The sequence below is a fragment of the Lycorma delicatula genome, chromosome 5 (assembly GCF_047948215.1).
Source record: "Lycorma delicatula isolate Av1 chromosome 5, ASM4794821v1, whole genome shotgun sequence".
NCBI lineage: Eukaryota > Metazoa > Arthropoda > Insecta > Hemiptera > Fulgoridae > Lycorma > Lycorma delicatula.
In genome coordinates, this window is record NC_134459.1 from 880488 (window position 1) to 899245 (window position 18758).

At 30.8% G+C, this 18758-nt stretch overlaps 1 protein-coding gene across 1 annotated transcript in view; it reads right to left on the reverse strand.

Moving 5' to 3' along the window:
• The window catches only part of LOC142324661 (protein Smaug homolog 1-like), a 36359-nt gene extending 18090 nt beyond the window's left edge, over positions 1-18269 (reverse strand). Inside the window, exons 1-3 of the mRNA XM_075365532.1 lie at positions 18054-18269; positions 2545-2808; positions 1015-1235 (exon numbers count right to left, since the gene is read on the reverse strand). Of these exons, the coding sequence (XP_075221647.1) occupies positions 1015-1235; positions 2545-2737 (414 nt within the window). The 5' untranslated portion in view covers positions 2738-2808; positions 18054-18269. The remainder of the gene's footprint in view (positions 1-1014; positions 1236-2544; positions 2809-18053) is intronic.
• Positions 18270-18758: the final 489 nt, after the last annotated feature.

Consider the following 18758-nt stretch of genomic DNA (forward strand, 5'->3'; position numbering starts at 1 on the left):
ATAAAAACAGAGGCTTCTAGCAAAAAAATTGGTCATCAAGAAAAAATAAAATAAAAAAATGTGAAAAGGGCTACCACCAAAAGAAAAGGAAAAAATCGATAACCATTTTCCAAGTACAAATTAGTCTGCCAATACTAATAAAAAGGATTTAGCTAATGAATCAGACTTCAAACTTTAGTACAAAATTAGATCCAATTTTGAAGAAATATAAATTGCGGCTTTGATATAGTGAATGAAAGCTTAAAATCCCATCCCACTTTCCATGTCCTTCAACAATTTTTTACATTCACAATTTATCATTAATCTTTATTAAACAAAAATGCATCTGTTAGCAAACGCTCAACATTTTGTTATGCAGATTAGTTTGATTTTAAAGAATCTATTTTCATAATGACAGTTTTTTGTGAGCTTTCCTCAAACAGAAATGTCTTAATTTTTTTTATTATGAATGAATTAAGGTAAGTGTGTCAAATTTTAGCAGTCTAGAGAGCCAATAACAGTTACTTTGAATGTTGAAGGAATTTTCAATAGCAAAAAAACATTGTTTGTTAAATGGCAATTAGATAGTAACACTTTGTTAATATCATAAAACAATACACTTATATAATGTAATAAGAGAAGAATATCTAAACCACCACATATACAGAATCAAAAATAATTTTTTGTATTTCTTTATTAACATTTGCCAGACATCAGACAAGTATTATTAATAAAATTAAGACTACATAAAAGTCAGATGTTAAACTACAGGCATTACATCTCTGTGAAAGGCATGACCACAATTTCTAAACATTTTTATTAAAAATCAGTTTTTAACATCTATAAAATAATATATATATATATATATATATATATATATATATATATATATATCAATAAACATGTAGATAAAAACATTTTTCCGAAATGTTTTTTTAATCAGCCTATCTGAAATCAGTTCTGCAATAATCATAGTAACAATACAAAGTAAACATACAAAAACAATACCTATAAAATATTTTTTTATTGTTATCTCCTATTATCCTTTAAAGCAGGATGTATCAGTACATAGACTAATAGCTGTCGAGCCTCTTCAACAAAACATCCAGTTTCCATTGAATAGTTTAGCATAATCGGTACAACAGCCAAATAACGATGTTTTGCTTCTCGGTTGCCAGGTCGCAAAAGCGGCAGATGAAGTAACAACTGTGTCATTGCCACTTCTTTACTCTCAGACAACAATCCACTCACAAAACCTATTAAATTAATATTATAAATGATTTTATAATATATGGTTAACATATAATGCATATAACAATGCAGTTTATTGTTAACATTTAATATTATTAACACAGCAACTTACAAAAATATAGAGATATTCAATCAGATTTTTATAAAGCTATAATCTAAAAAAAGCAAATGTAAATTAGGACCGTACAATAAAATTAAATTCTATAATATTATGCAAAATCTTGCCCTTTTGTAGCACGAATAGATAAAACATTTCAATTAAAAAATTAAAAAATGTGACACAGCTTACAGTAGCATTCTGTTCCTAAGTACAGAATGCAGTTAACAGTATTCACATTTAACCTATTCTTAAACTTATCCACATTTAACCATTCTCAGCAGCTCTTCCAGTTAATTTTAAAAACCAAAAGAAATACCATAGCTCTATCAGTGAATAACAGCTAGTGATGTAAAGCATGAGAACCACTCGTGAACACTGCAGAGTGCTGATTTTGATTACACTACCACTACATAAAATATAACAAACTGAATGAATAGAAGTTGTACAATATGGCAAACAATCGTACCAAAAGGAAGTTTTAACATAAGGTTGCCAACCTTATGAACTTACCGTAGAGATGTTAATCTCTACATTACAATACTACACTCAATTACTACACTCTAATATTACACTCAATTACTTTAGAAACATTTAACAGGATTTGAAAACAAAATGTTTCAAGAATAGAAAAGCACAACAACTTAATTCCTCATGATAAGATTATAAAACCTTGCAAAATATTAAAAATATCCAAGAACATCACATTTTATGGTCAGTCGTTTGTTGGGGGAAAATGGATTAAGATAAAGAAATGTTTATAAACAGCTATAAAGCTCCCAAAATAATTTTTACATGAAAGATTTTTTATGACTAAAAATATCTTTCTAGCGAAGCCAAGTATCATATTCTTTTATGAATTGGTTCCAATAAGGTACATTATTCCAAATTTGAAACTTAACTGTTTCAAATCATAGCTCATCAAATTACAATTAATCAGCTTAGAAAAATAATTTTTTGGAGATTTAAACTCTCTATAATATAATTACTCATTTTATAGTTACATATAATTACACATTTTATAGCGAACTTTATATTTAGTTCTCTAAATACTTACAACCGTACAGATTTTCAGATTTAACTTATCACATTTTCAAACTTGTATACAAGTTTTAGAGAAGCTACAGAAAACCCATGACACAAAATAATAACAAATATTGTAAAAACAGAATAAAAATTAAAAATTTTTTAAAGAAAATATGTGACGAAATAATTACCTGGATTATTAGCTTCTTGTTCTTGTAAAGCTAATTCCGTACTATCAGTGAGACTGTAATCAATAGCGATAGAGGCAAACCTAGCTTGTATTGGGGCAAGCTTAGTCAACAATTTAAACAGTGCAACAGTCTGACCGCTCTTATTCCACTGGTCTAACCGTGTGACCGTAGTGTTTAGCTGTGCCTGAAACATAGTGCCTTCAGCGTAGTTCAGTACTGCGTCAGTAGGACACAAGTACTGTGTGTTGGTCTCTTTTATGGACACTGAAGAAAAAAAAATCAAGTAAGATAAAGAAAGTTGACACACATTATGAAAATTATATTTTAAAATAGCAAGTTTGCATAAAATGTTAAATATACAGAATATGAATTGATTTTGATACAGATCGATTTTGCTTGTCGATCAACAGCCACAGAAAACAAAATATGTAGTCTTTTCTCGCTTGCAGGACCCCTTTTTTCCTCAAGTCTTTCTTGGTAGAGAGCTATCTCTTCTGATGTCACATTTTTAGGTTTATTTTTTGATAGCCACCTTATGTGGGTCAAACACATCAAAGAATTAAGAATGAGATGTTTCAGACTTTTAGATATGCTGCGAGTCCTTAGTAATACCAATTTGGGTGCCAATCTGTCATGTATGTTGCATTTTTACTGATATTATTGATTTTTACTGATTTTATGCTATAAATAAAGCTTTGAATATCATTACCATAAGTACGGTCATATCCTTATTTGTAGCAACTCATGTAGTCCTCTCCAAGCCTTACAAAATTTTTACTCCAGATATCCGCCACCGAAATTTACAATGCAATTGACAAGTTGAAACATCGCAATGCAAAAGCGAGTTTCTACTGGATCCCTAGCCGTGTAGGGATTTCGGGTAATGAACATGCAGATTCCGCTACTAAAGACGCATGTAGTCAACCGTTCTTCACTACCCATGTTACTGCATCAGACTTTATTAGTTATGTAAAACTCGCTCTTTGTGCAAAGTGGCAGGATGACTGAACAGCTACAATAGATAAAATCGGACACATTAAAGGTTCTGTGTTGCCATGGGATTCCACGCACAGGAAAATTTGTCATGAGGAACTGGTCCTCTGCCGATTGCGGATAGGTCATAAAAGAGCTACACACAGGTAACTGTTGTCAGCAGTAAATGCACCAATATGCGTACGATGCAACTGCCACTTGACTGTGTGCCACATCCTTGTGGATTGTGTGTGTTACGCGGCCTTACATGCAAATTTAAATTGCCCAGGACATTCATCAAATCCTGGGCAATGACAAAGAAATTTTGGGCTGGGTGTTTTTATTTCTTCGAAGTGTTTGTATTTTAGGTACGTTTTAGTAGTGTTGTTTTATTTTATTTTTATACCGTTATCAATTTCATTTAAAATTTTTATTTTTTCTGTTATCTGTATTTAATGTTTTAGTTTAAGTTTTTTATTTTGTTTTTGTATTTCATATTTTAATTTAAGTTTTAATTTTGTTTTTAAATTTTTAGTGTATGTTTTGTATTTTGTTTATTTTATTTTTTTTCGGGGAATGATAACGAAGAAACGTTTTTCGCCCCTGCCCCCCCCCCAAAAAAAAACAGAATATAGTTCCAAATTAATCCTCCACTTGATTAACCAACAAAGTTCATTTGTTGTTCACTGAAATTAGATGTTTTATTTAAAATACTACTTACTGTACCTTATTAAATTTATATGTATATGTAAAAACAGAATTTAACAGAACCAGATATTTTATAATTAACATAACCTAACAACCATATTAACAAGACTGATTTAATTTATATTATTGCTTGGCATGTCAAAAAAAAATTAATAAAAATTATGCAAGAAAAGTAAGTCCTTGATTTTTCCTGAATAGTCTGTTTATATAGTTATGCTCCGATACGTCAGAGATAAATTAATTAAATTTCTACAAACAATTAAGTTTTTCAATTTTCTAGTATTTATATACTGTACAACCCAAACCAGTGTTAAATTTCTATTAAATTTAACAATATTCTGTTCACTGAAAATTGCCGAGAAAAGCATTTCTTTAAAAAAAAATTCTCCGAAGTTTCAACATTACGACTAACTGCTCTTCATAACAAAAAGTTTAATTTGTAGGATAAGTTAAAACTAGAAATAAAAGAATAAATAATACAATAGCGCAAACTTTTTTTAATGTAATATTCTTTCGGGGCTTAATTTATATTTTTAAATTCAATAAAAATATCTGAAAAAAATAACTTTTCCATTTAATCAACAAGAAATTTTCTAAATTTAAAACTGTAATGCTTTTAACAAGCTCCCCCAACCACAAAGTAAAATCATGAAAAAGTAAAGCACACCTACATGCAGAATATAAAAAAAATAATAACTTACTGGTAACAGAAAGAAGTATCAAATACAGTTATGATTAACACGAAACGGTCAGCAAAAAATCTCTTAAAACTACGCGAATCAGAAAATGCAACTGTCACCCGATCCGTAAAGAATTATGCTCGGCAATATCGTAAACTAATTTTTTCTCTTAAATTCTCCCCACTCCATCAAATCGCACATACTGCCACTAGTAAAATGAGGGAAGGGATGAATGTAAAATAATTTTCCCGGTATTCTAAATCACACCGAAATATCCACCACCAACCACGTATCATCATTCAGAACAATTACAAATGACAATCAAAACAAGTTTTTTTTTTCACGAACCATTTGATAAAAAAATTGACCGCCTTCAAATGAATTTTAGGGAAAATTAAATTAAGAAATAATAAAAATTAGATAATAATATTTTTCAGATTTTTTAAATTTTGAAGTCTACATCAAATTAGAAACGAGTATCAATATCAATTTGTTAACTTTAAACTTGGGGCTAACTCTGAAATTTAAATTTAACAAGGTTTGACTATTATTTTTTAATAAATATTATTTTTTTATAGCGGTTTTTCATTTTTTAAGTTGATTTATACACGTTTTAAATTTTTAACATAATCCTTTTTTTATTTTTATAAAAACATTAACTTTGACCTGCAAAAAATACTGCCTGTATGAAAAAAAAAAACAATAAACAAAACGCTAATTAAAAATCATCAACATCTATTTACTTGTAGAAGAATCCGAGACCTTGCTTTTGTACTGAATTTAACAAATTATGTTCCACAATTAAATCGAATCGATACAATTAAAATAAAATAAAAAAACTGAATTATCAATTTTAATCGATAGCGAAAGGTTGCACAAGAGGCAAATATAATCTAGTTATTTTAATATCTTAATACAGTTTCGGTGGTCATCCAAGACCACACTATTGACTGTGGAGGAATTATTTCTGCTACATCCTCATATGTTAACTTATACGGTGTCCAAAGGCAAACGATAAAAAGTTTACCGAAAACCAACGTAGATTAGCATTAGCCAGAATTTTTTTCAGTATAATTATTTCTTTCCATAGAGGTGTTTGTAAAGTTTAGTTTTCAGAAGTTGAAACACTGAATCTGGCTAGAAATTAGTTGAATTCCTTTAGAAACGCTGTCAAGTGATGATTAAGTAATGAAATAAACTTGCACACAGAAAACGGTCACCCGAATGATATTATTTTTAAGAAATTGGATGGTTATAACATAATTTAAATGCTTTTGGGTAAAGATCTGTTTGTATATTAAAGAATAAAATGAATGCTTGAATAAACCGGTCATCATTTTTTTTAAATGATCCGTTTCACCGACACAAAAGTACTACTACAACTAATGATGTTCTCCTCTCTCTTTCTTTCTTTTTCCTGTTTAGCCTCCGGGAATTACCGTCAGGTATTACTTCAGATGAAGAATGAAGATGATATGTACGAGTGTAAATGAAGTGAAGTCTTGTACAGTCTCAGTTCGACCGTTCCTGAGATTGAAATGTGTGATTAATTGAAAACCCAACCGCCAAAGAACACCAGTTTTTTTTAGGTAAATAGTTTTAAATACAAATTAAAAATATCAAACGAAGCAGTCAATTTTTTATACAGTTCCAAAAGAAAAAACAATTTCCAGAATGGGAACCCTCCACACACCCCACTCATACTGTTATGGTTCTACCATTTCTGTTTTCTCTTACTAGCTTATTAGATTATCTTCAATTATTTTACAAATACTTCTTGATATTACACTTCTTAAGAGTTCTTTCTCATTTTTTACTTAAGGGTAGTTTCCTCTGGACGTTATTTAAAGTTATTTTTTCCTGTTCCGGGTGTTATTCAACAACTTTTTTCTTATACAACTCTTTTTTAGATACTGTTCCTTTATGTACGCTTAAAGCTTTTCACAATTATTTTCTACTTAGGTGTCTACCTTAATCGGTAAAGTAGATTTATCAACTTTAAGCTTTTCAGCCTGAACCTCAACAAATTTAGGTATGGAGAAATGTAAATGAAGTAATCCTACAGGAAGTTCCGATAGAACTAATTTTAGTATTATCAGACTAGTGTTATGTTCCTGGATTAACTATTTAAAACAATTTGTTTCTTAAACAAATTGTTTTCCTTAAAACAAAGAAAAGCTTCCTTTGTTAATAAATTTCACGCATTTATTAGTCATTTAACAAAATTATTGTATTGCAAATCTAAAAAAAATGGTTTTCAGACAACATTTTTTTCATTTTTACTTCAGATATCATGAATACTACTAGAAATACAGTTCTGGAACGTATTTTATTCAATTTTTCGGGTTAAAACCATTAATTTCACCCTTCGATTAACATCCTAAAAATTTCAATACAACCTCATTTCACCAGAGAAGATGAATTTCGGGCGAAATATTTCGTTAACCGTAACTCGCTAATGAAACGTTTCCGTACCTATGTTTGTGTGAACTTTTTTCTTGTGGAGCTTCTTTTTGGCTTCTGTTACATTATGTACACTTAAAGCTTTTTACAATTTTCTTTTTATGCGTTTTCCTTAATCGGTAAAGTCGATTTATCTACTTTAAGTTTTTCTAATCGAACCTCGATAAGTTTAGGTATGGAGAAATGTAAATGAAGTAATCCTACAGGAAGTTTCAATAGAACTGATTTTAATATTATCAGACTAGCGTCATGATACTGATTAACTATTTAAAAACAAACAATTTCTTTCTTAATGTAGTACGGTTTCTTGTATAAATATATATATACAAACACACTTCTTTATAAAATATTATGCGGGGGATTTATTTTTTTAAAATAAATATATATATATTTTAGCATCCCGTCGCGGCTATGCCCGCACTATATGATTACTTGCCTTTCCCGTCACGGTCAGGACTATTTTTTTGTAATTAATTACATAAACTCATTGTTACAGAGAAACTCAAAAAACAGTAATTTCATTGTAACTCCATTTTATTCCCTCAGACTCGGAATTTCAAAAAATCCTTTCTTAAGGTGTACGCTTACACCGTAAAAGGAACGTGAATCAAAATTTTCAATTTATCTTTAGTAGTTTTATCTGGGCGTTGATTACGAATCACTCACGACATGTTCTTTTATATATATATACATACATACAGATTTACGTATTAAATTAGTAATCAAAGTTTAGAAAGCTCACTTGAAACGCAGGATGAGGACAGATTGTTAGATCAAACCTACCGGGTTGGTCTAGTGATGAACGCGTCTTCGTAAATCAGCTGATTTCGAAGTCGATAGTTTCAACTTTCAAATCCTAGTAAAAGCAGTCACTTTTATATGGATTTGAATACTAGATCGTGGATACCGGTGTTCTTTGGTGGTCGGGTTTCAATTAACCACACATCTCAGAAACGGTCAACCAGATACTGTACAAGACTACACTTCACTTACACACATACGTATCATCCTCATTCATCCTCTGTAGTAATACATGACGGTGATTCCCGGAGGCTAAACAGGAGAAAAAATTATTGTTGGATCAGCGACTGGTTTACTGTTACCTACGATGTCTTGCCGCGGTACTAAAAATAGTCCAAACATCAAAATTAGAGTACAGCATCTCAGTGTTATAGTACAATGAAATTCCACCGGTGACAGTCATTAAAAAATATCGTTATCTTGTTTTGTTATCGACATGTTCAAATTGGCCCGTGACAAAATCGTACACAGCTATTTAGACGTAAAAATAAAATTAGTTGGCAACGATATCTTTCGGTTTTCAATTCCGTAATGCAGACCTGGTAGCATAATTATTTTTTTAAAACATTCGTTTCCAGAGGGTATGTTCTTTTTTTCAAACGTTTCTATTTTAATTAAAAATAAATTTAATGTATGTGGCGTTTTAAGTATTCGTAAAATTTATCTTCGTTAACAGTAAGTTCTTTATAAGTCGTAGCATACTCTTCTTTGGTTTTTCTTTTAAACCGTACATCATGTACCCTTTTTTCTTTTCTTACTGCTTTTATCCTCTTCTTCATCAAGAATTACAGTTACGATTGTATTTCATCAGAAAATTGGGCAGTCTCAGAACAATCTGATTTAATACTTCATCGCAAATATATTGATAAATACGAATAGTCGACTAAATTATCAATGTCACGGTACGGGCACTGCGAGTGGCGAGAGCATTGTTTTGATTGAATAAACAGAGATAAATAGATTGCGGCAAATATGTGATAGTGCTCTGTAAAATTTGACGAATTCCATACACGATTAAACATTTAAGATCGTTATAATTTGCATCGATTCGAGTAACTAAATGAACAAAATTAAATTTAAAAAAAAATACCAAAACTAAGAAACTCAATTTCATACGAAAATATTGAGATGAAAATGTTAAAATAAAAATATTGAAGGCGATAAAATCTGCACCAAATATCTTTACAAAATATTTACGGAATATCTATTACCGTTGGTGAGGGGTATCCTTAATGTAAAAAAAAGTTGAAACACTCTTTTGATTAATTAGAACTTAACACCTTACAATTCTACGCGTTGTAATTTTACAGTAAAAACTACACAAATTTAATTAAAAATAATTTTGATCGTCAAGATCAAACGAAACGGTTATTAAACATATAATATTAACGCAAAAATACTTAACAAAATAACATAACGGGGTTGTAGTGTCTTGTGTTTTTCTTCAGGAATTCTACATTCGAATTCCGTTGCAGGATTGGTATTTTTCATTTATGAAAAACAATGAGTTTATGTGAATAATTACAAAAATTTTAAACGAGTTAATAAAAAGTTAATGAAATTGTTGATGTAATAGCGTACTGACGACATTATCAGCAACACCTCGAGTAAAAAAAAAATGATTTGGACACCGCATGACTTCCTTGTATGCCTATTAAATTACATATACGCATTTTTAAAAGTAGAAAAAATGTTATTTTATTAATAACTTCTGATTTTTTTTCATATTTTTTTAATTTTCATTGTTATTGAATTATCATTTATTTAAAAAAAATCTTTTTACAATCACAGGTTAATAATTATAAAAAAAAATTGGTAATTAAATCGATTTATTTAAATTAAAAAAAAAGAAATGAAGTCGAATTCGAACAATGGGCCTTCCCCTTGTAAGATCCAAATATTATTTAATTAAAATTTTATTTGGCTAAAACTCTGGACCCGATGAAAATAAGTACCGCTTATGATGTATCGTTAAAAAGGCCTTAATGAGAGCTTATTACTGCAGTTAAGAATAACTCAAAAATCCAATTTTTTGGATTTTGGTCTTTTCGGGATACTTTTGGTCCAGTCGATTGTAATCAAAAGGGGAGGTGTACAACTAGATGTTACAACAGTCCTAAATCCAAAATTACAGCATTCTACGGCTAATAGTTTTTTAAGTTATCCGAGATTCATACTGTACAGACGTCACGCCGAAACTAGTTAAAATGGATTCAGGGATGGTCAAAATGGATATTTCAGTTGAAATCTAAAAAACCGATTTTTTTCGCGATTACAATGTAAAAGGAAGTAAAAATGAATAATCAGTATAAATACGGAATTATAATAAATTACCACACGTTTTTTTATTATTTTACAACGGCATTATTAATAGTCATCGACTCTGATAATATTATATTTAACTAAACAAAAAAAATATACGCCTACATCCAATCGCTTGCTTTCATAAGAAAGTAACAGATAGTAAAGGGGCGGACGCACGTAGACGGACGAGTGAGTTTAAGCTACTTTTACTGATCTTAGAAAAAATTTAATAACTAGTTTCATAAAATCTAATTTAACATCCGGTTCGCTTTTTGTTTAACTTACATAATTTCATTTCATTACTGAAATTTATCTTCAAAAAAATACTAAAGAAAGAGGTACTTTTATCGAATGCCGGCGCCAACGCTTGTTCGCTTCATATCAGTGGCTTTTTCTAACTAATTTCTTTATTCGTTGTTAATTTACAAGCTACTGAATTATTTCAACTTAAAAGTCACGGAAATTTTACTTGCCGAAAGCTACGATCGCCATAAGAATTCGGCGAAGTACAGTTCAACGTGACGCCTTTTTATTCCGCCATTTCAGAGATCCCCACATACGTTCAACGGTTTGAATATCATCGGTAGTATTAACGAAATAGTACCGATGATTCAGTGTAATGGCGGAACCGTTCCGTTTCCAGTACGTCAGTTTGGTACGCACGCCAGGAATCCGAGTAAAATATGCTCCCGATGTTAACTTTAATACCATTCAACAGGGTTTGAAGCGATTTATAAGCAACTTTCACGAGAAACACACGCAGTTTTCATGACAAATGCCGCTGAAAACCCACTGTTGCGGGTAGACGCGACCGGTATGATTTTTGCGCCTAATGGATTCTGAGGAACATACAATTTCCTCCGATTTCAGGTCGTCTGTGTTATTCAATATCGTTTGACTGTATTGAAATAACTTCTGTAATGAAATTATTCCGATCGACTACTGTATTCGGGCCGACAGCCGATCCAAGATGACATCAAGCATCGCTTGATAATTGAAACGCCCAGTTATATAGAAAACCTATGTCGATCACGAAGATGAGGTTCAAATTTTTCAGTCGAGCACCGACATGCACATTTACTTTCGACCGGCAAATACGTTTGTCGCTAAGCCGTACAATACCATCGGTTTCGTAAAATCGCGCTGCGTGTCCATCGCGACATGTCCTGGTTCCAGTTAGAATGCCACGCGGTTGGAGGAACCGATCGGTTTCGTGTTCGTTAGTAGGCAAATTCCAAATATTCATGTTAAACCTCGATACCGAAATTAAACTGCTCTCAATATAAACGCACAGAACCGATCCAAATAACCTGCTACAATACATTTGAAACGGATATCGAGCTGAATCTACTTTACTGAGATAAGGAAATTTATTCTTATCTAATCTTTTTCGTCGGAGACATTTAATCAAATAGTATTCTTATATCGTTAAAAAGAGATAAATCGGATATTTAAGCGAATAATCAGCGGTGCCGGTATTCGATAAAAGAATTCCCCGATGGTACTTTTAAAATGAAAATACCATATTTATTTTATTTGTAAAAGGTAGCCGTTCTTGACGAAACAACAATTTTTTTTAAATGTAATACAACTGGAAAAACCGTAGGTTCAAATCCCCCCCGATTTTGGTATAAATAAATTTTTAGAATTCTTCTTACCCGCATTCAACAAGGGCGTAAGACGTTAAGTCAAAAAGTAACCGTAAAAAGCAAGTAAGTTTTTTTTATAATTAATTCATTTTAAGATTTCTTAAAATTTGAAGAAGGTACTGCGTATCGAAACAGCTTTCATTTTTAAATACGTTTTTTGAAAATCAAAAAGATATCTGTTTTTACTTTCTAATTGTTATTATGAATTTCCAACAAGCAAAGGCTTCAACCATCGATTATTTAATTTTCTTTACTTTTTCTTCATAATTTCGAAGGCAAATTTCAGTAATGAAATAAAACTGCATTTGTTAATAAAAAAATAACCGAGAAGTAAAACAGGGCCAATAGATTTTTAATGTAGCTATATACAGAGTTATTTATTATCTTTAAATTAATAGACTAGTATGTAGCTCGCCATCTGTGTACGTATAAACAGTTATTCTCATATATATATATATATATATATATATATATATATATATATATATATATGTTAAGGAAAGTAGACAACAAACACAATGATTTTACCCTGGCAGGTCAAAAACTATAAGAAAGAATGTGACCACACCGACTTATCTAGGGACGATATTTTAGATTTAAAAAAAATATAATTTCACATAATATAGCAAAAAAAAGTATCTTTTTAAAACTGTCTGGACGGTTTAAACCTTATTTTTATCAGAATAACATTTTCGTTAACAAAAGTTAAGTATGAAAAAAAAGTTAATTCAACAACATTATCGATAAATGAATATTAGTTAAATTTAAAATTATAGAAAATCGCAATTTTTCAATTAAAGGGAAAATAATATTTTTCCAACAATCGACCAAAAAATAAGAAATGAAACAATGCCGCTCACTGGTTAACTAAAACTTTTAAATAATTTTGTTACAAATTCAGGAAAATGAAATACTTTATTGTGAAAAGTCATCTGTAAACGGATAAACCAATCATTTAGGGAAAGATAACAAAAATTCTGATAACAAATCATCCTCCGTGGATATAAATACCAGTGAATACGATTTAAACGCTTAAAAAAATCTGATGTAGACACCGCATAACTTCCTTGTACGCCTTTTAAATGACATATACCCATTTTTAAAAAAATGAAAAGTTCGTTAATAACTTCTGATATTTTTTTATTATTTTTTTTATTTATTCATCGTAAATGTTTTTTTACAATGAGAGGTTAATAAATTAATAAATCAATATATTTAACTTAAAAGAAAAAAAAGTTAAGAAAAAAAGGAGATGAAGTCCGATTCGAACCGATGTAAGATCCAAATAATTCATTAATTAAAATTTTATTTGGCTATAACTCTGGTACCGATGAAAATTTTTACCGCTTACGATATATCATTGAAAAGCTCTCGATGAAGGCTTATTACTGCGGTTAAGAAAAAGTTCAAAATTCAAATCGTTTTGGATTTTGGGCTTTTTCGGTTTAGTCGATCGCAATCAAAAGGGGAGGTGCACAAGTAGATGTTACAACAGTCCTAAATCCAAAATTTCAACGTTCTACGGCTAATCGTTTTTCAGTTACGCGAGTATGTATGTATACATACACACATACATACGTACGTACAGACTTCAGGCCGAGACTAGTTAAAATCTGGAAACCGAAATTTTTCGCGACCACACAAAACATTTTCCTTCACTTCGTACAAGGAAGTAAAACACAAAATGCGGACCGAAGGTAAATAAAGCGAAATAAGTAATATTTAACTACGTAATTTTTTTTTATTTTTGTGCCGTAAATCAGTCCCTAATTATGACAAACACGCCCGGGCCCTGTTTACTTATTTTTTCTTTAGGTATTCAAAGTATTTCCACTGAAAACTCGAATAAATTAATAAGGAATTTTTAGATAATGTTAGATTAAATGATATTTAAAAAAAACTCATTGTTTAACATATTCTCATCGTCCAAAAATCCTTCTTTAAATTCGATTTGTAATTCTGCACCAAAATAAATGTCAGCAAGTTGTCAACAGTTTTTTATTTTATTTTTAATTTGACAGACTTCAAACGATCGAAATTTTCAATTGAAAAATGAATTTTTGGTCAGATTCACCGGACCGATTTTGAGGATTCCTTTTATATACCGGTATAATTAATTTTTTCTGATAATTTTCTTTCAAATATAACTCGAAGAATTTTTTTTAAATAAATACTATACGATCTACCTAGAAGATCTGAAGATTCTTTTCTTTTTTTTTTCTTTATCGACGTTATTAAATAGATTATTGTTACAAGGAATTATAAGGATCTTAAGGATGTTATTCTAATATTTAATTAACTTTCAGTCAAAACCGATAAAACCGGTAGGAAATTTTACATCAACAAGCCCTAAACATAAAAACAGATTAAAAACTCTAACGTAAAATGTAATACTCATTCTTGCGATTCACGCGTTTATCTGAACATTTTAAAATTTAATTCGACCGTTTTCATAATGGAACGGAACGCAAGGATGTCGGAGAGTTCAATACCCTCCTACTTTTCGCAGTATACGGACTACACTGACGGATTATTAATAGGAGATGGGCGTTGATTTGTTTGGTGGAGTTTGGATTGCGTTCCTATCCGATGGAAAGTGTTAGCTGCAGGGACCCGGCGGAACGATGAGCTAATAAGCCTATCTTCCGTAACGCGCTCCCTTTCAGCCTAGAGTGGGCTGAAATCTTTTGTTTAAGGGATCGTCCTCTCTTAAGGAAAGGGCGCCGGAATCGATTTCAAGGCCTGTATTTGTTACATTTAATTTAATTTTGATTTTTTTTAAAAATTAAAGATAATGAGTTTGGCTGGATTGTTCTAGGACGTTGTGTCCCAGAGCTATCCCGGTCAGTAGGAAAGTGGGGTTGGGATGGTTACTAAGGAACGTTCTCATAAAAATAGTTTTCAGTTCAATATTTAATCGAGTACAGGAAAAAACGTTGTCTTTCTTTCAAAACTTGGAGAAGATTTATTTAATATATAGGTAGTATAAAGATATATGCAATTTTACGGTACGAGGAAGCAGCTCAATACTTCTACGAAGCTAGGAACTTTCAACAAAACACTTATTATTCTAAGAAATGAACAATTTGAAATTGAATATTGTTCCATTATAACGAAAACAGGGGAGTCCGATGCCGACAAAAGTTTTAAATAATATTCAGTTAAACTATACAGATAGGTTATGAAAATAACAAAATACCCGTTATGGATAAATCAGTTGTCTGTCAACATTTTATTTCTATTATTATAATTTTAACGTTTTGCTGTAATCTCAATAACTAACAATACGAAAGGACATACCTTTGTACGACTAACATTCATAAATACCCCTTGCCGGTCATCAATAGTGTAGGAGACTAGATAAGCACCAACAAGAAAAATCCCTTCTATCGTAACATCCAGTTACCGATCCACTTTCTATAAATATTTTTCAACTTTATTAAATACCGTGGGAACATGAGAAAAAATAATTCCCCAGTTCGACCCGATATAGGACTCGGGTATATGTCATAAAAACAGGTACTTTTAGCCGAAAACTAAAAACCATTACTTGACAATAAATAAAACCTTTCTTAAAAAAAAAAAAAAGATAAAATAAATATAATGTTTGAGAAAATATTGAATGTTTTAAAACGAGTATACGACCACAATGTTAAAGGAAAAGAATAATAGAAAAAAAGGAAAACTACGAGAAAAAACTGACTTTGAAAAAGACTTAGCATTTACGTTGAAGTTAATCCAAGACAAAGAAGCTCAAAATAAAACTAAAAATACGGGCTTTAATATAAATGGTAATACAAAATGTTAATTTTACAATATTTATTTATAAATATTATTTATAATATTTATTTATACTAAGGATGGATGAAGCAGGAGCGATATAAAATGCCGAATAACACAAGCGAACCGAGCCTTCAGTAAGAAATATAATTTGTTTACATCGGAAATTAATTTAAATGTCAGGAAAAGATTTTTGAAAGTGTATGTTTGGAGCGTCGCTTTATATGGAAGTGAAAATTGGACGATCGGAGTATCTGAGAAGAAAAGATTAGAAGCTTTTGAAATGCGGTGCTATAGGAGAATGTTAAAAATCAGATGGGTGGATAAAGTGACAAATGAAGAGGTATTGCGGCAAATAGATGAAGAAAGAAGCGTTTGGAAAAATATAGTTAAAAGAAGAGACAGACTTATAGGCCACATACTAAGGCATCCTGGAATAGTAGCTTTAATATTGGAAGGACAGGTAGAAGGGAAAAATTGTGTAGGCAGGCTATGTTTGGAATATGTAAAACAAATTGTTAGGGATGTAGGATGTAGAGGGTATACTGAAATGAAACGACTAGCACTAGATAGGGAATCTTGTAGAGCTGCATCAAACCAGTCAAATGACTGAAGACAAAAAAAAAATTTATAAAATTTGTAATTAAAAAATCTGATGTGAACACTACATGACTTCCTTGTATACCTTCCTTGTAATTACATATACACATTTTTTTTAAAATGAAAAGTACATAAAAAATTTTATTTCATTAATAACTTCCGATATTTTTTTAATTGTTATTACTGAATTATTGTTTATCGTAATTTTTTTTTTACAATCACACGTTATAATTATTAATAAATCAATAAATTTAAATTTAAAAAAAACAAAGATTCGAACCGATGTGCCTTCCCCTTGTAAGATCCAAATATTTTATTAATTAAAATTTAATTTGGCTATAACTCTGGAACCGATGAAAATAAGTACCACTTATGATATACCGTTGATGTCTCTCAATGAGGGCTTATTATTACAGTTAAAAAAAAGTCCAAAATCCAAACTGTTTTGGATTTTGGGCTTTTTCGAACGCTTTTGGTTCAATCGATTCCAATCAAAAGGGGAGGTCCACAACCAGATGTTACAACAGTCCTAAATCCAAAATTTCAACATCCTACGGCTAATCGTTTTTTTAATTATGCGAACACATATGTACAGACGTCACACATCGAAACTAGTCAAAATGGATTCATGGATGGTCAAAATGGATATTTCCGTTGAAATCTGATAAGCGACATTTTTTTGCGATCATAATACTTCCTTTACTTCGTACAAGAAAGTAATAAAAAAGTACTCGAGATTTTTTTATACATTCTTATTGACTGACATCTTAATATTTACGCACAAATCAAACCTATCAAATATGAATGAATTACTGAATGAAATTGTCACGTTTTTCAACTAAACGTAATGAATGGTACGTATAAAAAAAAAAACACGAGGAAGTTAACTTATTTATTTACAACAGCTTTTTTCGAAATAAAATCCATGATTTAGGAATTACGAAGCAAAAATATATCCAAAATTTTTTCTTCTACAAATTAGGGTTTTTTTTAAGTCCATTTTAATGCGAATATTCTAACTGATCGGTAAAAGTTCTAGCAGATCAGTTACGTTATGAATGACATAACTGATAAGTTTTTTTAGTTTAATCAAAATTTTAATCTTAATTCCCGACAATAAGACAATGTATTATGTATGAATAATACAATAAGTATTTCTGTAAGAATGAAAAAGAGACTATGAAGACCATGTACTAACTATGAGCTTGTAATTTGGCTTGTATTATGTACGAGCTTGTACACAAAGCGAAATTCGCTTTTTAATCATGTTAGTGATCCGATGTTATTACTGAATATACTTTTTTTTTCTGGGCGAAAAACATTACATATTATCATCGCCCGGAAAACAAAGATAAAATTTAAAAACAAAATATAAAAACAAAATTAAAAACAAAAAAAAATTCAGCTAAAAATTTAAAACAAACTAACATACTAAGAATAAAGTGAAAATCTAAACTAAAATATTAAAAATAAAATTAAAACTTTGTAAAATATTAAAAAACAAACAAATAAAATTGCAGATTTCGAACAAGAAGTTGTGTTTTGGACGTACCTTTGGCATTGAAAACATCGTCGTGGGTTGGGGATGTATGGACGCATCCGAACAGACACGTAACCAACCCGTTTAAATCTTCACTGGTGGTACCGGAAGATTGAAAGAAGTTAATGTAGGTTCTTCCACTCCGTTCTGCCGTTTCTTTATTCTTTTCACCTCCACAACTTCCTGGTTACGAAGTTCATCAGCAATTTCATTTGTATCCATCTCCAGAAGGTGGCGGCAAAAAATTATTCCCCGACTGGTACAGAAACGCTGTAAAAAGAACTGAAGCTTGTATTCAAGAAGATGAATTCCAACATTTACTCTAAATGTAAGATAATGGATGGTAATAATAAAAATTACATTTACATTTGCATATGCCTTTTTATTATTTCAATACCTACCGATATAAGGTTGGGTTGCGTTTTATATGGGACACCCTGTATTTAGGATCTTGCGGCATGTCGCACTTACGACTTATGTGAGAAAAGTAATGAGATTGGTAACACTGCGAACGATCTGGCAAAGCTGTGTCTACCGGTCTGTACCAGACCGGTTTGTTCATCCCTTCCACATACTCAATACGAGTTTCAACTCCGTTCAGCCAAAATATTATTTTTGACAGCGCAGTTGTGTGTTACGAAAATTGAACATCCCTGAGTCCATTTCGACTAGTTTCGGCGTGACGTCTGTACGTATGTATCGCGCATAACTCAAAAA